We start from the raw sequence: 25,132 nt of genomic DNA on the forward strand, positions 1-25,132 counted from the left end.
GGGACAAACACGTAGCTAAGAATAATCAGTTAAGCACATTGGATTAGACATACTGTATTAGAGCGTTTGACTCTGGATTCATTTTTAAATGTCAGTTTTTCCAAAAATACCAAGCGTAGTTCGCTTTGTCTCCTTTTTACATCTTTTCCGAAGTGAAATCAGTACTACTATAAACATTTTCAAATAATAATTGCAAATAACATTTTGAAAAGGCTTCATAATTAAAAGGAAGCCAGTGAAACTTACGAAGGCCATTACTCAGCATTTAAAACTCACTAATACCGTCAGTCAGGAAACCACATGAATAAATGACAAGGCAAGTTGTGGAACATCAACAGCATCCACATATGTGGACCCTCGCTGAACCGTATGAGAGTGTTTACTTTAATTTCTAGCTGATGTGGTATATTTAGTGCAAGGGACTGTTGATGTATACTTAAGGTTTGGATCAGACTTGCTGTTTTTAGAGGCTCCTCTGAACTGCAATTAAATCTTAGGGCGTGTGTATCTGTGTGTATGCATCTGTGCATGTATGCGCTCTCATGGCCCACATAATCATTTTCTAGATGTGTACCCATGTGCACATGCGAGCCACCTGTGCAATTCCTACTGTGGTTCAGGCTGTGACATCAACCTAATGCTATATAGTCATTACATATGTACATTTCCCCCTGTGGCCATCAAAATCCAGAACAGCATCTCTCCAATGGCCTCATTTAGCTTATGTGCTGTACTTTGATATTACCCACCTGGGCCGATCAGATAAGTTATACATGGTTTTACCCAAACACAAAAGAACACTTGGAGCCCCAAGCGGATGCAGTGCAAGAGAGAAGCCTCAGTTTGCTTTAGATGAACACTTCTGAGTACTGGAATGGTGCATGCAAAGCTTAAAGGGATTAAAAATAAATAGAAATCATTTTTTAGGGGAAAAGGAGACCATCGAGTTGGGGTTTTATCCACTTTTATTTGCAATATGACCAATATCCTATCATATTCAAGTGTGTATGAAAAAAGTTAAGTCACTGATTTTTTTTCTTTTGTTGTAAAAGCTAAATACAATAAGCATTGGATCAAGGCACATACAAGACTGGCCAAAGGGCATTCAATGCACTTTGGTCTTCAGTTGTAAAGAACAATTTAACTGTGGCAACGTAAAAGTGGCTTGAATTTGAAAACCAAAAGAAATAAAATAAAAATACAAATAAGAATTATATGAAAAAATTGTTGACACTTCATTATCCAAATAGAAAAGAGCCCAAATGTGTTTCTTGCCATATTTTTTTCTGCCCACAATATATTTATTTTGAAGGGCAACGTTTACATGACGTGGTTAACTGTACTGAGGGATATGGTAAATGCTGTTTCCCTTTTACAGGACAGACAATATTGATATCTGCTATGTTTTAGCCCATCCATTTGATCTGACTGCAAATTAATCTTTTATTAGATCGGTGTGCTTAATTTGCAATGGATTTATGATTCTGTGCTATGTTGCTGCCTATTCCAGAGCAGAGAGGAAGTAATAGATATCTGTTTCCTAAACGTTGCAGTGGATTTTTTCTTTAAAAGCCTGGCAACGTTCTGGAAGAAGCAATCAGGATTCCTAGAGAAACCTACAGGTTTCTGTGACACCACAAGAGTGAGTATGTGCCTCCTCTCCTTAGAGTTAACAAAACACTTGTGTCTGTATTTTCTTTGATCACCTATGCCCTATATTCCCGCAGTCTTGTTTTTTGTTGTATTTTTTTTCCACTGACAGCAACATAGCGATAGTTTGACCTGTGCTTATACTACATGGTTTTCTAAAATCTGATTGTTCAACACAGCAATGAAAACCCACTTTCACAGTTGACAAGTCATCATATCTCAGTAGAGCACAAAGTTTTTTTAATTGGTCTAAAACCATAAGTAAAGGAAGTACAGTACAAATGACTACAAATATCTAAAATATAGAATTGCAGTTTGTGGCAGCATACACTGATGGCTCAGTGATGGCCTGCAATCAGAACCTTTTCTCCTTTTAATAAATTGTCCTTAAATATAAATTATATGGCAAATGTACATAACGATGCTTTCTCAGTCTTTTCAATCCAGTGTTTTTGCAAAAGACCAAGCAGTCTCCAAGTCACTCATTCGCAATAAAATGTCTTTGTAATCCGCGCACACTATCATGAATGAGAGTAGTCTGAATCTGGTATTCCACTGTCTCTGTAGCTTCTGTTGTTGATGCTGTTTTCACTGTGCGGACTTTTGTAAAGACTTAAACCATTTGGAGGAAAAATTGTGTGTATCACAAATTCCTCCTTGGAAACGGGCATGTGATTTATGGGAATCATTTGAAAAGAGGTCTCTCTAATCTCCAAGATGGAGTTGTCCTTCTTTGTTCCAGCTTCTGCATAATCGTCCTTCCGTCTGCGCCCTTTGTTGTACGTGCAGTTCCTAGAAAATAAGGAACCGTTCCTGTGGACATACCAGCACACCAGGGCCAACATGATGATGGCTAGAAGGGCCACCGCCCCTCCGATAATTGAAGCTAAAGGCAGATTGGAATTTTTGTAAGGCTCTTTCTCCTGCTCTCTGTTCAAGGTTGTGGTGGGATTGTAGGCTTTCAGGGAACCAGTTTCTGTCTCTATGCAAACAGGTGTCTCGTCAGACAGGTAAATGTTACTCGTCTCCATAGGAACCATGCATATGCGATAAGAAGATTCTGGCTCCAGAGCTGTAAGCAGGTATTCTGTTCTCTCCCCTTGGACAATGGTCTCAGTTATGGATCCAAAAGCTGGACTATGGCCCAGCTTTAGCCAACTGAGCCTCAGGGCTGTCATGGGCTGAGATACTCTCCAAGATATGTGCACTGTCTCAGCGCTACTTGATTTGACACTTATTGTGATGATCTTACGACTAGACGGTGTCGTGCTACGATAGTTTCTTCCTAGATCTGGACCCTTAACCACAGGTCTTTTAGTTACATATGAGGGCCACTGGGGTCGAGAGGGAGGCAAAGTGTTTGAGACTGTGCTGGTCTCGTATGTGGTTGGAATCTCTGTGTCTGAACAGCCAAACAGCTCAGTGGATAAGTCTTTGATGGCCATCCCTTTGACCTTATCGGGACCCTGGCACATGAAGCCACGCACATTGACCTTAGATGGAAGAGTGCGCAGCCAATCACGTACCCACTTCATCCTGCAGTTGCAATGCCAGGGGTTGTTGCGCAAGAGCAGTTGGGTAAGGTTATCCAGGTCCTCAAATACCCCCATGGGCAGACTGCTCAAGTTGTTGCCTGACAAATCCAAGCGGTACAGCTGTCGCAGAAAAGCAAAGGCACCTGGTGGTACGTGATTGATGTGGTTGTCTTGAAGATTTAGCTTCTCTAGGCTTGAGCCAGGCAAGTTGGCTGGTGGGGACGTCAGGGAGTTTCGTACCAATGAGAGCTCGGTCAGATTTACTAAATTCACCAAGGCCATCTCCCCGATGCCCCTGTTGTTCAGGAGGTTGCCATCCAGAACCAGTCGCTTCAGGTTTATAAGGTCCTGCAGAGATGCCTCTGAGATGGATGAGATGCGGTTGTCATCAAATCGAAGCTCCTCTATAGTCATTGGCAAACCGGAAGGTATGGTGCTTAGGTGGTTGCGGGACAGAAAAAGCAGCCTCAAATGGTTGCTGTCCCGGAATGCACCCTCTTCGATGCTGACAGCTGAAACAGAATTGTCATCAAGGTGTAATTCCTCAATGAAGGGAATCTGTGCAAGTGAGGCGTGTGTGATAGTCCGGATATTGTTCTCCTGTAAATGAAGTTCCTTGACATTAAGCGGCAAATTGGTGGGGAACTCATCCAGGTTGTTGCAGTATAGGTAAATCTTTTCAACGCCATTTAGCCTTCGTAGATCTGTAGGAATCCCTGCACTTTTGATGCGGTTGTTTTGGAGAAATAGTACCGTAGCATCCTCTGGGATACCTGAAGGGATGGAAGTCAAGTCCCGGTCATTGCAATATATGAAAGTCCCATCACACCGGCACTGAGAGGGACAGGAGGCTGAGGTCATCAATGGATTGGCCAGGCCAAGCAAAAGCCCAGCTCTGATGAAGAAGACGAAGAAGGACATGTAATTGCTTGCCATTGCTAATGTCCGCTTTGCAGATGTTGCCCTTGGAGGGGGAAAAAAAAAGAAAAAGTCAAAATCATGCTGTCTGAAGAAAAGGCAATGTCCTGCTCTAATTGCTGTTTTATGTAGAGTGCCTGCAGCACCTCTTTCATTGTAAATGATTCAATTTGAGACAAAGAATACTATATTTCTACTGCTGAATTAATGACAGGAGTCTATTAACATTTCCAATGACATCAACAAATGAAAAACTATAGTAGCAAAACATGCCCGGGGTGTTTATCTTGATTAAAATCATTTTTATATGAAAACAATATGAAGTAGTGGAGAAAAAGAATAAGGGATTAGAGGAGAAAGAGGAAAAAAGGACAGAGTGGTTCAGAAGCAAGTCTAATTGAAGTGGAAGGATATTCCCAATCAGCCGTGGATGTAGATAACAAATCCTCAAACCCACTAGCTTTCCTTGAATGAGATGCTTGTGTGTGAGAGGTTTTATCTTTTTCTGTGTGTAATGTAATCGCAGGCTCTTGTTGTTTTACACATTTCTGCTGTTAGCCGGTGCATTTCAAGGCTGCTTTTCATTGCTGAAAACTGGTAGAACAAAGTCAGTCCTAGTTGATTACATTTTGGAATTTATACTTATCATCTTGCCCTGTTTTCATGCAGAATTTTTGCCCTTTGTAGGACATTGTCTGAGAAATATCTTTTTTTTTTTTTTTTGATTTATTACTTTAACATTTTTCCTCATTCTCTCAATTGGTGCATGTATATAATTTAAATAAAAGGCATTTAACCACAGCAAGAACATTCATATTTGTCATACCTGATTTAGAAATGCCAGCTAATCCTCTGCAGCCACCCCAAATCCAATGAGGCTTTACACCCTTCCTTCTATTCTTTCAAGAGATGTTTGTCCGTCTTGTCAAAGGGGTCTCTTTGGTTATATCCTGACCAGGCTGGTATTTGCTGAACTGATCCTTGTTTGTACCGCTGACCTCCTGTCTTGTATTGCAGCGTCCACAGTTCATGCAATCAAAGGCTTTGCCATGGTAGATAAACCTATAAAGCAAGCAGCTCTGCTTCCAGCCAGACCTCAGGCAGCCTTCTCAGGGCAGACATGCAATTTCAGTGAGTGTAATCACAAAAGAAAGGAATAAAACAAAAATAAGGCAAATAAAAAAAAGAGCAGAATCCTTTTCAAAGTTGCAATTCCTAATTGGACTCTTTTGTGAGTCCTCTTTGAGAAGTGAATTGCTCCTGTCTCTCCCAAAGCAGACTGGTCATGGCGTTAAGACCACTGTCCGTCTGCAGTACAGTGGGCTCAAATCCAGGGTGGCTCGGTTCTAAAGTCAGGCTCTAAAGTCAGGCCCGAATCCTGTAGTCTCACTCCTGGCAAGAGCATGAATAAAAATATCCAGCCTCGTGGCTTGAAAGCAGAATCTCCTGTGCTGCTATAAGCACTCTGCCTCCCTGGCTCGTTTCACAAACCTGTGCCCGATGTGCAGACACCCATTCCTTCCCACATGCTGAACTTCATACCTGTGGGGATAGAGAGAAAAGAAAAAGAAAGTCAGGATGAGCAGATTCTTTCATTATAGACAGCATGTGACATCTGAATACATCATGACTCCGGAAGATATATGTGGCCTTGTTGAGTGAGTTATTGACTATGAGTTGTATGCTTTTAGGGAACGTTTATTTAATTTTAGGATGATAGTGCCAAGGCTGGGATTGAGTCAGACAGCAATGCAGCCAGCGTTAACTGGCTGCTGTCCTTCAAACTGAGCATGTTTCACATCGCAACAGCATGCTGATGTAAACTGATAGCTCTTTAACTTCTGTTTTCATGGTTTGCACCTAACATAAGGAGTACACTGTAATAGATAGAATTTTTTGGGGGGGATTTCTACAGCCTGCAGATTGCTTCACTGCATTTGAGACTTATCAGATGATAGGGAAGGAAAAATAAGAGGGGTGTGTGGTTCAGATGAGAATTTGAGAGTCCCTTAAGCTTATTGGGTTTCTGTATATCTGGGGATTTCTTTGCCTCTGGGTAAATGACCACAGAGAAAAGCCCTGGGCTGCAGTTCTTTGATAGTGGACACTGTTTGTGAAACCAGGATTAGTAGAGATGTTGTGGGGATTTTTATAAAAACCTTTCTTTTTGCTTGTCTTAAGCCTGCACTGCTGGGATAACTGAATTTGTTGTTCTGTTACCTAACCCTGACATCCCCCTTCTAGTTTTCTCTGTGGCAATTGCTGAAAAGAATTCCTTTGCATAAGAAAAGCAATCTCTGTTTGGGTCCTGCTAAAATGTCTAAAAACAGCTCCCTCCTGCCTGGTTACGCCCTCCACTGGGCAACTCATTCAGAATAGCTTGAGATGCTCTGGAAAGAGAAGGTGAAGGTAAAAGTAAAAGTCATGGCGAAGCATATTGCTGCTGAGGTGTCGAGCAGCTACCAATGGTCCCTCGGGCTTCCCCGACAGCGCCTGAACACAACACCCTCACACTGCTCAAAAATGTACATGCTAGATGAACACGCTTTATGACTTGCAGTCTCATGAATACCCAAATGGGATTCTCATGTAAGTCACCTCCGGTGGCCCCAAGGAGACATGCGATCTGCACCTTCCATACTGTAATTTCCCATGGTACATCTTTCCCGTTACACAAACTGACAATAAACATTTCTACAACTGACAGCCATCACCACGGTTTGTGAAACCCTTCTGCTGACCTGCAATTGGTAACCTTCCTGTAAAACACATTGGGGTATGTCAGGCAACTTTGAAACATTTGTAGGGAGTGACAAGGAGAGATTAGGGAATTGAAAGCCCTGTAACTTGATTACAGGTCTCGCCAGCATGGTCTAATAATACACCTCATCCTTCTGTTGAGCCTAAGTGCTCCATGTGCCAGCTATTGTATTAGTAGGTTAACAAGAGCTCGGAAACAGCAGCTGTGACCCTACTTTAAGGACAGGTGATAGCTGACGGTGAACTTTCGGAATGCTGACAGAGACAAGTTGCTTGCTTTTGGGTAAATCCAAAAACATTTGATTAATGTTTATCAGATAAGGGGGAAATAGTTGCAGCATTGGCGATATAGCTGATTAGTGATCAGCATGTAATTTTTTTTTTAACTTTTTTGAGGAAATATTGTATTGATTTGAACAATTATGTGTGTGAAGTCTCTTGCTATTTTCTAGAAGTTTGATAAATAGCAGCCTGCAAAATTCTGTCGAAATGAAATTGCTTTTGCTTGATGCACTACACAGAATGTAAATCACTTCCTAGTACAGGGGCAGGCAAAAAGAAGTTGATGAAACACAAGAACCTTTGGTTTTATCTGCCAAGGTACTTGAAAGTCTCAGGGTTCACCCACAGGTTGCTGTGTATTTCATGATATTTCAGCTGAAATCCTACTCAGGAGACTTTGATAAAAGCACAGGTGTCTTGGGAAATATATGTTAGCTGGTATTATGTTATGGCCGTAAAGGTCATACAGAAAAGAAAGAAGGGCAACAACCTTATACGCTTCACCTAAGCTTGCCATGCCAGCTGTCTCAATGGGGCATGCAAACCTTAGCTGGAAGATTGGCTGCATTATCATTTATTCTCCCTTCACCCCCCTGGCTCCTCAGATTTCACTGAAGTGGCAGTGGTCCATTGTTCATTACAAGTTAAGCATAAGGGCCCTGGCCTTTGCTCTTCTGCTTTACTGAACTTCTTTCACTTAGAATTATTAGCTTTTTCACATTTGGTTAAATCTTGCAGACCTTTATCCCACCCACTGTTCATGGCTTGAGAGAAAGACCAATGAATGTGACGGGCACCTCTCACTATTGCTCTAATAGGCCATATTTGCCGTTAGAAGATCATTCTAATGGCCAGGCCTGCTTCTGCTCCATTGCTCTGCTTAAAGTGATGTTCAATCGGGCATCCTGGTTAAAATGGTAGCAATTTATAGTACCCTTTGCCTATTTAGTGTCTTAAGGTAAAAATGTTAGGGTTGGGGTATTGAGAAATTGGTTGGTAAAAGCATTTAAAGGGAAAAGTTATGATTAAGAAACATAAATGTGCAAAGATTAAAAGATTAGTTTTCCCAATTTTAATTTTAATACACAAATTTCTAAACAAATATATAGAAATATTTATTATTCCTTTTTCTGCATTTAATGAGCTGATAAATAAAAATAAAAATAGGCTAAAGCACTATGTAATATTTATCTATCTTAAGTGTCTTTTAAATATAGACTTGATGTTTTCTGTTAGTTCCCAGAAACGCTGTCACATTTGGTCAGTACTCATGCATGAAACCGAGGCATTTGGGATGAAATTGAATTTGCACTACCATCATCTTTGCTAGGTCCTGGGCTATGATTATGAAAAATAGCTTTATGGTTTTCAATAGATAATAGATTCTGAACCCCAGGCGGGATTTGAACTAAATGCCTCTCTTTGTCATGTATCTTATGTCCATGAAGCCATATCAAGCCACTCTGAGCCTCGTGGGCCGAGAGATGAAGCATTTCTGACTGCGTATTTGGAAATTAGATAAACGGTTTGTAAACGGTTTTAACATTATTTTAAGAGAAGACTATTGTATTAGCGGCTCCCCTCTGTGTGTGATTTTGGGGCAGATAATCAGCATGTTTTTTTTTTTTTCCCTGGCTGGTGTTCAGGCAGCGAGAGTGGATTCTAGGGGAGACAGGGGGTCTTTTTCTTTTGTACTGCGCTGAAAAGAGAGTGGTCTGAGGCAGCTGCACTGTTTTCCCCACTTGGGGGTGGTAGGTGCTTCTGTATCAGGCCTGTGCATGTCAGATACACACACACACACATACAGACAGACACTTGGAGGCTGAACCGGCTCTTTAATTACCACATATGTACCCCCTGCCTGGGTACAGGGGGCAGCAGTTGCCGGACACGAGTGGAAAGGGTTGGGCTGATTTACTGCATTGAACTTTTCTTGTTTCCACAAAGTGGGTAAATTCTATCTGTAATAACACTACAGTTCACAGACTGTTCTGGGTTAAACTTACTAAGTTGCACTGTTTTTGTTTAGAAAATTAAACTTTTATTTAAGCTATACAAATGTAAATTTAGTTTTAATGTTCAGACATTTTAAAAAGAAGCTTGTTTTATTTCGATGGTGTGTTTTAAAGAAAGGCCTCTACGAGGTCAGGGGTTGGTTGCTGACATGAGTGGAGAATTCTACTAGACGATTTGTTTTTGTCCTCAACACAAAAGGGTGACAGACTTTTTTCTGAAGGCCTGAAAGACATGACCATTTTATGTTGACTCTGAGTGAATGCCACGGACCACTGGGTTTAGCCTCCGGCATTCGTAGCTTGAAACAAAGAGTGCTATCTGCCTGCTTGCCAGTAAGCATGCGCTGGATGTTTAATATATCTATGTGTATTAAAAAAATAAAATGTTTGTTAGTTGCATTTGTGTATTAGAATCTAAAAAGAGACTAGTATTTAAGCTGTTTAAAGCTTGGAGGTGTGGTATTTGTAAATCACTGATACAAATAGTTATTGCAAGCGAAAAAAGACTGCCACAGAGTGCTTTGACACATCCAACAAAGAACAATGGGTTATTTAATTTTATCACCCTCCTTACAGAGTCAAAACAGACCATTTGGGGTTTTCAGCTATTGTCATGCTAAGAAACGAGCCTCTCTGAATACACATCTTTAAGTGCAGTTGCATATAGGAAGCTCGAAGCTAAGGAAAACAACTTGCAGTTAGAGGTAAATTAGGGTCTCTAAAAGAATGACTTTCTTGCATCCTTTCCAAATTTAAATTGTCTTCATTGTAATCTGATAAACTGATTTAATCATTTCTGATTGAGGCTTTGGATCTTATCATCATTTTACAGTCCCTCTCTTTTTATCTGAAACTATTATTTCAATCTCGACTTTTTCTGCCTAACATGAAAGCTTATCTGTTTAGATAACTTCGAAGGCTACTTAAAAGAAGGGAAATTCGTTTGATGGGAAGATTCAGAAGCAGCTGACAGCCTCAGATCTCTTTACTGCGCCACACACTCACACTCTCTCTCACCGTACAGCACAGGACGCACATTTATTGCGCGCCAATCTTGCAGTCTTTTGAGTTTTCTTTAGTATTCCAAATTAGAACGCGACCCTCATAATCGACGAAGCTGTTTGCCGCGCCGCCATCGGCTTCTGTAATGGCTGAGTTCTAGTTTTGTCGCGTAGCGCAAGGCGTACGAAGTGTCACGCGCTGCATCCCCGATTCCCCCATTCTTTATTCCAATCACTCTCTCATCGCGCTTCCAGAGCGCAGGTTGGGCATTATTAATAGATATTTCCTCATTTGTAATCGACGTTTGTTCGTTTCGTTGGCGATAAGCCTCTCACACAGGAACAGATTTAGGACGCAGCGCGTGAAGTTTATGCGTTCCTGTTGATTGCACGCGCTAAATATACAGCCTGCATTGCGTTTTCCCACTAAACAAGGATTAATCTCTCTATATGAGACTAATTGAAATGGTGTGCTAATAAGATGCATGTTATGCATATTTATTGCGTTTATTCGCTCGGAGCGGCAATAAGACTAAAAGGGATAGTTCACTCAATAACGAAAATGAGAATTATGTCTAATTTCCTATTAGAGATGTTCCTAACAGATTTATGCTTAACAAAATCGTAAAATTGTGTTTTAGGTGGAGTGACAGCCTAGGTTACCATTCACATTCATTTAAACTACAAGGAAAAAAAGATGCATTGAAAGTGAATGGTGACCGAGGCTGTGAATCCTTTAACATTTATTCTTTACAAGTCATTTTGTGAGCCAGGAAAGGAAGTAATGGAGGTTTAAATCACCATGGAGGCTGTTCATTTAATTGAAGCAAACTATGGTTTTAAATATGTTTGGAAGATAGACATTAAATCTGAAAAGCCAAAATGAAGAGCTATATACTGCTGAATTTCATGGCTACTATAATTGTATGAGTTTAAATTGCTATTGCATCCCTCTCAAATCCCTGAGGGTCTGTCTACATTTAGAATAAAATGCAATAAAATTTGACTGTGGAAGTTTAGAAGTTAACTCTACAACGTGAAGCTTTTTTTTAAAGTGACTGAGGTTAGGATGCAAATTTGCTCTCTGCATGTTTTGAAGGTACTTGATAACATCAGGGTGATGGAATACACATGGAAAGGGTTAAAACAGCCCAAGAATAAGGGGAAACCCATAAAAACACACTTACCTTCCAAATCAATATTTTCAAAAAGGGAAAAATCAAAAACAATATCCTCAAAAGAATAAAGTCAGTCCGTAGGATAAATCCAATGCGACGGCAGATGAATTCAATTCCCAAAAAGAGCCCGGTGTCAGAAAGGCTCAGTAGCAGCAATGGTGAGAATAGCAGGGTGTGTTTTTATTTCCACACACACTTGTTCACATACACACACACGCGCACACACTCCTTTGGCTCAGAGAGAGAGACAAGATAAAGAAGACGGCAGAGCTGGTCAGCTGCCTAGAGCTCACTACAAGTGTGAGGTTGCATCTGCCTCCAGCTCAGCTTCAACACAGCACTGATGTCATCTGGGGGCGGGGCTTCTGGCTTCCTCCCCTTTCTCGCCCTCTCTCTCTCTCTTTCTCCATCATGCCATGTTTACTGTGGCCGCTAGGGGGAGCAGGAGAAAGAAAGATGAGGTTTGAGCAGCCTTGAATGGACAGCTTGAGTGGGCACTTCAATGTCTTTTGTTGAAGGCCACAAGAAGCATCATTTAGACTATAGCTTTCTATGTGTGTGTTTGAGCATTAAGAAATCTAGTTTACATGTTGAACATGCTAAGAAAAAACTAATTGATCTGCCCTTGTATGTGCTTATTTATTAAATTTAGACACTGTCTTTTATTTAGTGCTTTGTGTGTCTGTGAGTGTGCTTTTAATGGTGTCTAAGTTTCACAGTAGATTATTAATGTTTAAACTTAGAAGTCAGGCATTATGTTCAGCTTTATTATGCTTATTAAGTACTATTAAAGTTATTAAATTTGCTCTCTCATAAACTAGCTGTGGAGGCACACAGCCTGTGACATAATCCCTGAAGTGTTGTTGAGGACATTTGTACTGTCGGGTCAGTTCCTGACCTGAGCAGACACTTCTGCATGAGTGGATATTGTGTTGTGTCTAAACTCTTTGCCAGCATATGGTTCTCTTATTAGTGAGGAAGTAGTTCACCAAAAAACAAAAAACAACAAAACAAAGAAAATAGTCTTTACTTTACTAAACTTCAAAACGTTTTAAGTTTATATGACTTTCTTGCCTTTAGTTATAAATTTTTTTGGATGGCAGTAAGGCTTTCAAGCTACAAATTAAAAGAAACAGACGGTTGTACTACATGGATTTGCATGCTGCATTTATTTGCCATATATATATATATATATATATATATATATATATATATATATATATATATATATATATATATATATATATATATATATATAATAAATGTTATGCAGGTTTGGAAAGATGTATACACAGTGAGGCAGCAACAACATGCACATTTTTCAACTAACTGTTATTTTAAACTACACTGTAAAATATATGATCAATTAGTCCTGACAACATTTGTTTTAGGTCATTGTAACTTATTTAACCAAGTTAATCATGTTCTAACTTAATTTTATAAGTTACGCAAGCTGTTTTAAGTCAGTTTAACATTATAAAAGTTCAATAGACTCATTAGAGTTAATTTCATTAAGCTTAAAAATTTAAAGCAACCATTTTTTTACTCTGTAGATCATGTAAATAACTTTTTTTTGTGTGTGCCAAAATTATTATATGTTTTAGTTATCTGCATAGAATCCCTCCAGCATACTATAATTTGAAGTTTATACAAAGAAATATACTAAAATATGTAGTATTATATAGAGGTCATATAGAATACATCACATAGATGAAAGGAAAGGTTTACAGGTTTGGACAGACATTAATAGTGAGGCTGTAACAATATGGCAATTTTTGAACAAACTTAAAGTAGATTATATGCTTTTCTAGTCCATTGCTAAAAAGAAATTAATCACATCAGTCATCATCATTATACATTATATAAACATAATAAACTTGTATAACTTTATGTATGTACACAAAGTTTAGGTTTAATGTCACATCTAATAGATGTTATATATGGAAATAGTATAGATTTGTGTGTATATAGATGATGTTAAACAATTGAATGTAATATACATCTTATTGCGTAGTTTTACAAGCATCCTTTGGAAGATTAAGCTGCTAAATAATGTCCTGTCTGCCCAGGGCTTTTACAACAGGTCTAGGTGTCGTGTTTTTAGGGTTAAAGGTGGAGAAGCAGGGCAGAGTCCTTGGTGACAAGAGGTCAGTGGAGGGCATTTTGGGCAGAGGCCCGTCTGTCCCTTCGCCTCAGGACGGATCACGACTCCGGGCTCTGCATAGACCCTTCCGGCACTTTTTTCTCTCCTAAATCTGACTAGGCTTTGTCTGTCATCAGTCCTTGATTGACTCTTAGACGTACAAAGGGCCCCAGTGGAGGGCCCCAAGAGGGTCCGATTACCACTATTTCAATATAGTTGGGGGAGTCTTTGGTTGGGGTCATCTGTTGTTTGGAAGGATGAGCGTTCCTCATCTTTCCAACTGATGCCATTTTGTTTTATCTCCTCCATCTCAATGTGTTTTGACAACAGACATGACTTTGAAGGAGCTCAAGCCCTTCGGTTCTTGTTGCGGACATCTCGTTGAATGTAGTTTGGGGGTGGAGATGAGCATAGCTAAGTTTATTAAAGCACTTGATGCGGTTAAGTGCTAACAAGAGCGTTTTTAGTTCAGGCTTTATGCTTGAAGAACATCTGACCTCTGCTTTCAGGGATGTTCACGGTACATTCTTTGCGTGACGAGCAAATAAGTTGCATTAAATCGGCCTTTCATTCTCTGACGCGTGTTTCTTATATGGTGCTTTTCACTTGAATGGAATTTACAGCTCGAGTGTGCCAAAATCAAAGCCATACCTAAAGTCGCTCTTTTTCAAAGAATAGTTGAAGGGGTTGTCATTCTGATCTTTACACCTCGAGTGTATATTTCATCCCCCTGGCCCATTCTCAAACAAACAATCCTGAGCTCAGCGCTGTGCTGTCCAGATCCAGGAGATTTGTGGGGTATTTTTCTTGGGTCTCCAGCGACTCCACTTACACACATAATGTTTACCTAGCTAGGATGGGGACATACCAGAGAATACATTTGTTTTTAAATAAGCTAATTATCCTTATTGCAGACTAATCGGCAGCACAAAAAAACGTTAATTATTTGGTTCAGCAGTCAGTTTTTCATTTATCTGTATTTTTTAAGGTGTTATTTTATATTCATACAAAAAACAAACAAACAAAAACCACCACCACAACAAAATATTCTATTTAGACAGCATCCCTGAATGGAAATGCATTTTGCGGGTATTTTTAATGATCGTTTTAAAGTATTGAATAAGTATTTTTAAAACAAATTAGCCAAAGTATGGCTTAGTAAGCACACATGTACTGTGTCTAGAATACATAGTTGCAGGGCTTTTGAAATGTTGAACTCGTGCCCAGTTAAAGGCAACTTGTAAACGCTTGTGCCAAATATCTGCTTTGTGTCTTATTCTTGCTATATCCTTCTGGTTCATTTCCATAATCGTTCACCATGGGCAATTAGCAGCGATCTCGGTGCTGCTGACTTCTCATCCTCCCTGCCACTTCCACAGAGACCTCTGCAATATGGCAGAATGTGAATTGCAGGATGGGGTCCAGCTTCGTGAAGTAGTGTTCATGCTCATGACAGCATGATAGAGTGGTGATGAATTATTTTCTGCCCTGTAGGACCAGACTACTTCATTCCAAGACGGGACGTTACCTTACATGACAAGTCAATACCGTCTCCTCCTAACCCCCTTTTCTTTCTTTAAATGCAGATACCAGATGTTTAGCATTAACTTTCTTGGTCTCTGGAGAATAGAGATCTCCTAAACAGCAACAACAGTCACACCAAGCTAACTTCCTGCTGTTCAAACCCGAACCAAAGGTCTGAGTCAGCGGTCAGCACTCTTGTGTATTTGTGAGGAATGAGCAAATCTTCACAAATAGCCCTCTGGGTTGTCTTCTCCATTTTCCCCTTTGTGTCTGTCGCTTGTTTTTCTAAGGACCTTCTTGTGTTGGCCGCAGGGATTGGGGGGTGGGCTCGGGATGACATGTCGACTGTGTGGAAACTGCTGGACCCCCCAGTGGTAAATGAGCTTTGAAACAATGGTCTCTGATCAGATCAGATAGCCGACCCCTTTAGCCAGCCTCTCCCCAACCCAAACTACTCTGTTAAGGCCTATCAGTATTGCGAGAGATAAAAGATGCCATCAGCACACAATGAATGCACAGTCTCGCCACTCCAGCGCTCTAATGTAGCTCACTCAAGCACCCCGCTCTCTTCCTCTCCAATGGTTTACTGTTTCAGCCCTAAATCTGTAATTAGCCAAATAACAATCTTCTCACTCCCTTTCAAATATAGAAGCCTCCCCGTCTTCACAGTAGGAATTTAGCGATGCAATTGAAAGTCTCTTGAGGACTCACTAGTTTTCAAAAAGTTTTCGAATGTGCTGCAACAATATTTTTTCCCCGAAAGTATTTTGGGAAATTATTTAATCTGTTCATTATTTTGTTGATTCACTTTATGCTTGGGTACGCACATTTATAGATGAACACATACATTAAAGGAATTGGTCAGCCAAATTAAAATTCTGTCAGGATTTATTCTCACTTCAAAACCTGTTTGAGTTTTTTGTAGCATAAAAACAGTATCTTTATTTAGGTTCAACAGAAAAAAGTAACACTAAGGTATATAACCACTTTATGTTGAGCAAGTAGAGTAAATTTCTACTTTGGACAATCTATCCCTTTAATGTATGTATTTATGAGTGTATGTATGATGTTAATTGCATATATTGCATATATTATCTCATTATACTTATTTCATTATCTGTTAAAATTGTTGATTCTGATTGGCTGGAAGGTGTGCAATAAACTTGTTTAATGCACTGGTAGTTCCATCACAGTTTAAAATAAATGCTCATTAGTAGAAACCATTGTAACTCACTGACAGTCAAGGACTCTGACGTGTGGTTTAACCAGCCTGATCTCACGAGGAAACGTACAAATTTGTACGAATTAGCCACTAAACTGGCAAAACGTAAAATACTTATGAGTTCAGTCGTACGAAATTGTACGATTTTAAAAAGGAGGCGTAGCACTTAATCCTACTCCTAAACCCAACTGTCATTGCGGATGAGCAAGTCGTACTAAATTGTACAAATTAGATCGTATGAATTCATTTGAATTAGCCACTAGATCAAAAAGTTACGAATTGCCATGAGATTGTGTTGGGTTTAACTGGGAGCTGATGGGGATTAACAAATTCACAAATATGCAAACAAATATTTGCAAAGAGGTATCTGACACAAGTTAGATATGAATGTGTCATTTTCATACACACATACACACATACACACACACACACACAAACACGTGCACACACACACGCACATGCTTCCTCTGTCTGCTTTTGACTGAATAAAGAATGGACTAGGTGATTGACATGTCAAATTCGAAAAATGTTGTTAAATTTTTACCTCAGAGTAAACTTCGCTTTAACTTTTAACTTTGCATGTGACTATGCGTAGTATTTATAACTTTTTTCTTAAATGCACGAAAAACTTTATTATGCATACAATTTATGATTCATACCTTAAATTTACAGTGTTACCCTCAATTATAAATGATGCTTTATGTAACAGACAAAGATCATTTTAAAGTATACACTTTAAAATATTTTTACACTACCTGACAAAAGTCTTGTTGTTGATCCCAATTATATGAGCAACAAACAATAACTTGACTTCTAGTTGATAATTTGGAAAAGTGGCAGAAGGTTGAATTTTTTTATTTTTATTTTTTCTATTAAAACCTGCATGGACCCAAGATCCTCATACAAATGAGTTAAGTTTGGTGTAGGAAAATTATGATTTGGGGCTCTATTCAGAATGGGGGCATGCAAGAGATCTGGACTGTGGATAGCAACATCAACAGCCTGAGGTATCAAGACATTTGTGCTGCCCATTATATTACAAACAACAGAAGAGGGCAAATTCTTCAGCAGGATAGCGCTCCTCATACTTTAGCCTCCACAACAAATTTGCTGAAAGCAAAGAAGTCTAAGGTGCTCTAGGATTGGCCAGCCCAGTCACCAGATATGAACATATTGAGCTCATCTGGGGTAAAATGGGGGAGGTATTGAAGATGAATCCAAAGAATCTTGATGGAAGTTTTGAAGTCCTGCAAGAATGCGTTCTTTGCTATTCCAGATGACTTATTAAAGTTATTTGAGTCATTGTAAAGATGTATGGATGCAATGCTCAAAGCTTGTGGGAGTGGTACATATTATTCATTCATTTTCCACTGCACCTTGACTTTATATTCTATACTGTACATTATTTCTGTTAATTGACAAGACTTTTGTCTAAGCAAAGTCAGACTTTACTGTCATAATTTAATAATTAAAAAATCAACGCATTACCATATTTTATTTTGGGGTAGTAAGCATAATCTAGAGGCCTTTGCCTTTCATATAGGTCACTTCTGATACTAAATGATCAACTAGAAGTCAAGTTATTATTTGTTGTTCCTAAAACTTGGATAATCCATAAGACTTTTGTCAGGTAGTGTATATATATTAAACATATCAATTCTATCTTGAATTCATTATTTAAGATAAACCACTTCCGTACTTTTGCACTGTACTTTTTGATCTGGAGATTTCTTTTGGCCTGTCAAATTTTATACTACCTCAAAGCGATGTTGGTCAATATTATAATCTATTTGCATTGCTGTCTTTTATATCATTTATTGTAACCCTAATATCCTCACCTCTGTGTTGAAGAATTTCCTGCCTCTCGTGATGGTGGATTTTTATTCTGTTATCAAAGGAAGCTCACCGGTGGGTTTTAGTTAGTTTCGGTCCTCAGAGAGGAAGCAATGCTTAATGACATTAAAGGTTCGCTGACACAAACACACACATGGAAATTGTAGATAAGCTTTGATAAAGCCGCATTCTCAGTCATTACAGACCTATTTACTTCCGCTGGCTTGGCTCGATTTTCAGGAAGTTTCATTTGGCTGAGAAGGGGACAAAAAGAGTTACACAATGATTAAAACAGTTGGTATGAAGTTTATTATTTAGTAAACTAGGTGCTAAACAACAGTTCATGCCTTTGTTCGTTTGCTGCCTTCATTAATTTTTATGAAGCAAGAATAATGCAAATAGGCTTTGCTTGAATCAATTTTTAATCGCTGTTGGTCTTTATTTCTGCTAAATCCTCCAAATTTTTATTTTTATCACCCAACTTTTTTTTTTTCTCTCGATATGACAGAAACTGTAATTTAGAGCTGCTCATAAAGACTTGCAGTTATTATGAGTAACATATACTAAGAACTTTACAACACTTTAAAGAATCACATCTGCTGTGAATCAGCGTGCCTGAGAAAGACAAGAATGAGCCCATTGTGTTTTCATGCTCTCCAAATGAAGCTCAAACAATGCTGTGTGAGCTGTGTGCTTTTACGATGTCTCACCTCGCGTTGACTTATGTTGTATCTACAGGAGGGCTACAAGTCTGCCTTCAGTTTCAGTCACTTTTTTCTTTGTAAATAATTTAGCACTGTTTGCAGTGGAGAAAAATCATTATTGGTAATGAACCTTGAACGACTGAATAAGTGGCTTCTGCAAAACCTTCCAAATTTAACACTTTAGCTTCAAGCACAGTGAATTTGGGTCATAAGGCCGATGCACTGTTTAGATAAATTTATTAATTTATAGAAGTAAAACCTTGCTTTGTTGATTTCTGGACGTAGCCACATGAAGCTGGCAGAAATCACTCAAAAACTCTCATTCAAAACGAAGGAATTGCAGTCATTTGTAAAGGTCCCAGTTTTCTTCAGATCTTGATGGGTGTGACGCTGTTTCAAGTCAAAATATAGTTTTTTAGAAGATAGAAACTGCTTGCCAAAAGGTATTACTGGTGCAGATAACTTAAATTGTTAAACTTCTCCCATATTGACAAGGTCATTATGTAGGACTTGCAAAATCTGGTAGCCCGACGTTCCAACACTATTGTTTTTTTTGTTTTTTTAAATGGGCAACTAAAATCTATCTCCAGCTGCCCGACAGGCAAGTGAGAGGAAAAATATATTTCAATGCTTTTACATTCTCTCACAAAGTAGATATTTAGATATGTGATGTGCTGCTGATGTGGCAGCAATACGTTCTCTTATAAAAGAGAAAAGCCACAATATTATCAATTACCTCCCAAATACCTTAAGATAGGCGACGCGGTGGCGCTATAGTAGTGCTGTTACCTCACAGCAAGAAGGTCGCTGGTTTGAGCCTCGGCTAAGTCAGTTGGCATTTCTGAGATTGTATGTTCTCCCTGCGACCCCGTGGGTTTCCTCTGGGTGCTCTGGTTTTCCCCACAGTTCAAAGACATGCGGTACAGGTGAATTGGGTAGGCTAAATTGTCCGTAGTGTATAAGTGCAAATAAGTGTGTGTGGATGTTTACCAGAGATGGGTTGCAGCTGGAAGGGCATGCGCTGCGTAAAACGTAATGGATAAGTTGGCGGTTCATTTCGCTGTGGCGACCCTGGATTATTAAAGGGACTGAGCCAAAAAGAAAATGAATGAATGAAAAACTTAAGATAGTGTTTCTGTCAGTTTAATCGTTTGTTCTGTACTAAACATGCAGCACTGAAGCAGACAAATACTTGCAACTCACATTCGAGATTGCACCGACATAAGATTCAGATACAGGAATAGCTAGAGATAAGTTGTAAATGTAATAATCATGCATTAACGTAAAAAAATTAATAATGTTAGGCCTGTCTAAGCTATGCAAAATTAATTAAAAAAAAATATATATATCTATATCTATCTATCTATCTATCTATCTATCTATCTATCTATCTATCTATCTATCTATCTATCTATCTATCTATCTATCTATCTATCTATCTATCTATCTATCTATCTATCTATCTATCTATCTATCTATCTATCTATCTATATCTTTATGCAATAATGCAATATTAAGATCAAGATACATTGGTTAGTCATTCAAACTGTAATGAAGAATCGTTCATTTTAAATTATGGAGGTATGCGCTTCTTCGTAAAAAAACATGCGTAAACATGCACATGCTTAAGAAAAATAGAATACGTTATAAGTTAATAAGGTTAAGTTAATGTCGTCTGTCTGCTTTTCGCCGTTATTCAGAAGGATCAGTAAACAATTGGCATTCAGCTTGTAAAAAAGGAAATGTCCGTTTATGTATTTCTTTTTTGACTTGCACTTAAAGGGATAGTTAAAGGAGCAGTTACCTATCAATGGAGATACACCCACTATTTACTCTCTTCACTTGTTTCAAACCTGTTTTGAGTTTTTATTCTTTCTATTAAAAGGTGAAGATATTTTGATGTTTTGTTTAAAGGAGAAAGAAACACAAACAGGTCACAATTTATAATCACACAATTTTCCAGTTTGGGTGAAATGTATTGGTCTCTTCTCTACCTCAGAGCTAAAATCATTAGGATTTTACAGCTAGCAGTAAATTAGTTATATGAGAAATAATCCAAAATAACTGAAATAAACATTATATTTAAAGTCTTTATAGCTGCAAAAATAAAAACTTTAAAAAGTTAAATAATGCAAATTTGCTTATTTAAAATGAATATATAGCGTAAAACAAATGCCATTATATATTTTTTTTTTATTTAGTTAATGTATGTTTTCGTTGTTATTTAATGATACATTTTCTATTTGGGCTACTTAAATTTATATTTGGGCTACGAAACACTGAATAGTGCCTGCCTGAGTGCTACCAGGAATTTAGAAATTTTGTGAGCCATGGATTATGTAATGGGTAGTAGCATTTCGCCTGAAATCAGCTTTGACACTTTGAAGCAATTTACTGTTTAAAGTTTGAAGTCATAACTAAACGTAACTAACTTGACTGGAGAGCTGAATTGCAAAGCTAGCAAAGACATCTACATCTCAGTTGTTTCAAACTTTTTTTTTTTTTTTTTTTTTTAGCCCTAAAGGAAGAACTTTGCTGTCAGTTGATCAGAGCCTTTAATCACTGTAGGAAGCTCTGCACGTCTTCGGCCATCACTATAGATGTTGTAGTACTTGTGAAAAGGAAGTAGGACATTTACAGCCTAGCGTCTTTCTATTCTAACTCAAGTGTGTAAGACCTTGGCTTTGAACCCTCCCGTAATGAAACCTGAGTCCTTCTGTCAGATCTGGAGGTTGTTTTTCTTAACACCTCAGGAGCCTTCGCGTTCTCGAGCGCTTATGTGAGCGACGGATCAAGTGTACCTCATGTCTTTGTGAAGAGCGTCTCAAGAGCGGAGAGGAATGGAATGATGACAGGTAAATGAGGGGAACGGTTTGTGTACACATCTTACTTGAGCTCGCCCTTCTCCTCCCCACCTCCATTAGCGACCGTTGTTCCCAAAGTGAGCTGCCAATTTGTCGCTGCCGTTTGGGACGATGAAAGCTGAGGATTAAAGAAACTGGAGAAGGTTCCTATCCGTTGCTCTTTGTCCTTGAGTGAGGAGCGATTATTTGTGGCATTTCCCATCACTTTTAGACTATATGTGCTTGTCTTAAGCTTTGGTTATGGAGAAATTGTTTCATAATGAATTCAGAAATTAAAGACTTTTAACAAAATGTTACAAAAAACCTTTATTTGACAAATGCTGTTCTTTTGAGCATCAACTTTTTTCTTAGTTAAACAAAAAAGGAGTATTCTGTCAAGTTACTCAATCTTTACTTGTTCCAAACCTATTTCAGTTTCTTTCTTCTGTTTTCCACATAAAATACATTTTGTAGAATGACTTCCTTCCATTTTCAGAAGACTTTCATAATCTTTTTTGGCTCTCTATTTCCAATATACTTCAAAACGTTTTTTACGTATGTCAGACACAAGAAAGAAACTACAGTAACACTGAAAACTGAAATATGTCTATTGAAAATTGCATTTTATAACATAATCAAATAGAAAGTAATATATATATATATATATATATATATATATATATATATATATATATATATATATATATATATATATATATATATATATATATATATATATATATATAGTTTTAGGAACCATAAATAATAACTTGACTTCTAAATGATCATGATCATTTCAGAAGTGGCTTATATGAAAGGCAAATGCCTCTAGATTACGCTTATTTTAATCAAAATAATTTATGATCATGTCTTGATTTTTAATTATTTAATTAGTACAGTAAGATCTGACTTAGCTTAGACAAAAGAAATAATGTAGAGTATAGAAACAGCCAATCCTGGAGCACTTTGACCTTCTTTGCTTTCAGAAACTTTGAGGTGGAGGCTCAAGTAAGAGGAGCGCTATCCTGCTAAAGATTTTGCCCTCTCTTGTGGTTTGTAATGTAATGGGCTGCACATATGTTTTGATACCTCTGGCTGTTGATTTTGCCATCCACTCTGCAGATCTCTCACATGCCCCCATACTAAATGTAACCCCAAACCATGATTTTTCCTTCACCAAATTTGACTGATTTCTGTGAAAATCTGGGGTCCTTGCAGGTTCCAATAGGTCCTCTACAGTATCTTTGTCAATTGGGATGCAGTTCGACAGATGACTCATTTTAAAAATCGACGTTCTGCCACTTTTCCAACTGATAACCTAGAAGTCAAGTTATTATTTGTTGCTCTTACAACTGGGGTTGACAACAAGACTTTTGTCAGGTAATGTGTGTGTGTATATGTAATATTACAGTTAAAAATCAGATTTAAGAAGCATTTGTGAGCATAAGAGATTATTAACATGAAAATATACATAAGATATCTAACGCAATATACAAAAGAAAACATTTGATTAGTGATATTTATATACATGTATTATATTTACTTATTTATTAAAAGCTGAATATATATATATATATATATATATATATATATATATATATATATATACTGTCAATTATAATCTAGTCTAAAGCAGTCTTAGAATCACTAACGTGAATAGTTTTTCCTTTCTACTTACCCCTTACTGATCTTCATACTTGAACAAGATACTTTTTATACCCTTAGCTTTCACGCTAAAGCAAAAACTCCCGCTAGCTTCGCCTTCAAATTGAAGGTCAGCCTAATAATGCGAGGATGACATTTCAGCCTCTTTTCTACAGTATGCGAATTACCATCCTGCTGAGATCAGCTGTGACGAAGGAAGTGAAATCACTCGTCTTTGTTGTGAGGTTGTCGTCGTGTGTGTGTGTGCGCATGTGAGTGAGTGACAACGTTTGGCGCCCACCAGTCTTTATGGGAACAATGTCTAGTTCTGTCAGTCTGTTGTTTTTACATATTCCTCACGCTGCTTTACATGTCTTAGCCTGGATTAAAAAGGGCCTATTTGCATGAGACCCGCAGCACTGAGCTGGTGCTGCAGAAAACTGGTCAGTGAGAGATGGATGAGCAGGCATGCCGAGCCCCTTTGAGCTGAGGAGGAAAGACGGATGGTGGTGCTGCTGGTGTTGATGGGAGGAGAGGAGGATGGAGGCGCCTCTGCAGTGTTGATGTATTCTCCTCCAGGGCTCTGATCGTTTCCTTTCTGCTGCTGACTCGGTGCTGTCTGGGCCCCTGCCGTCCCCTGTGGCCTCTACCTAGGCTATGTGTGTGTGTGTATGTGAGTCCTATAGTCTGCAAGGAAGCATCAAAGGCAATCAACGACCCTAGAATTGCGTGTTGAGACATTTAACAAAGCGAAAAAGCAGAAGTAGGTGACGATGTGCTAAATTGCATAAAAATAATGGTTGGGGTGTTCACAGAAGTGCTCTACTCTATTATGTGCTCTGTAGCTGAATTAAAAGCCTTAAATCTGTCATGCGCTGAACTTTTTGGCTGTTGTAACATTTAAGCGATAGTGTTTCCATTGTCAGGGTAGCTCCTGGAGTTGTCATTCACACATCTGAAACCACTATTTATATTATATTGTTATTTTGTGTCATATTTTTATTTAATTGTATCTGATGTTATGTTATTTTTTTAAATTTAATTTAATTTTAGGGCTGCAAGATATTGGAAAATTCTAACTTATTTTATTTAGCAACATAAATATAGTGATTCTCCAGCGGGAGTGCACCCCCCAAAAATTTTATAAACAATCGCATAACTCTAAAATTTTTTGGGGTCCCCTGACACATTTTCATTGTTGTCTGTGCTACTTGTTTTTTGTATTTGCATGTGTTGAGTGTTGTTTATGCACATGTTTAGTCTGAAATTGATGAATTAATGTTAACTATTTGCATCTCCAAAAAATCTAATGACCAATCTATAACCTTATAGGAGTTCCCGGACATGTTTTCGTTGTGGTCTGTGCTATTTGCAGTGCACTTCTGTATTTGCACATTTTATGAATATTTTCATGCATAACAATAAATACAATCAGGAAAAAGATGCAATTGAAACTTGTTTTATCGTTTTATTGAGTCTAACAGGATTCAAGTACAGTAACTGAATGATAAAAATTATTAAGCCAAATTAATTATAATTAAGATCACAAATAGTACAGTTTCTTATACCTGAATGTTTTTTTTAAATCGTTATACAATCACAGATTGTCAAAAACATCATGCATCAAAAACACATGCAAATGATGAATTATAATACAAACTCAACATTGAATGTTCTGCGATGTGACTTTTGCGAATGATCACATTGCGATATCAATGCTGAAACGATATATTGTGCAGCCCCATATTATATTATATTATATTATATTATATTATATTATATTATATTATATTATATTATATTATATTATATTATTATGTAGTAGGCCTATAGTATAGTATTATATTGTATTGTATTATTGCAGTAGTATTTTATTAAAA

The 25,132-nt window shown here is 38.1% G+C and overlaps 2 protein-coding genes across 4 annotated transcripts in view; one reads left to right on the top strand and one right to left on the bottom strand.

The window, feature by feature from the left end:
- The window catches only part of macrod2 (mono-ADP ribosylhydrolase 2), an 862,504-nt gene that overhangs the window by 113,125 nt on the left and 724,247 nt on the right, over positions 1 to 25,132 (top strand).
- flrt3 (fibronectin leucine rich transmembrane 3) lies at positions 945 to 11,656 on the bottom strand. Its single transcript, NM_001256646.1, has 3 exons — positions 11,349 to 11,656; positions 4,930 to 5,645; positions 945 to 4,149 (listed from the first exon to the last, which is right to left on the bottom strand). Exon 3 carries the CDS (start codon positions 4,119 to 4,121, stop codon positions 2,172 to 2,174), a length of 1,950 nt encoding a protein of 649 aa, NP_001243575.1. The 5' UTR covers positions 4,122 to 4,149; positions 4,930 to 5,645; positions 11,349 to 11,656; the 3' UTR covers positions 945 to 2,171.

This window comes from Danio rerio, chromosome 13 (assembly GCF_052040795.2).
Source record: "Danio rerio strain M-AB ecotype USA chromosome 13, GRCz13ab, whole genome shotgun sequence".
NCBI lineage: Eukaryota > Metazoa > Chordata > Actinopteri > Cypriniformes > Danionidae > Danio > Danio rerio.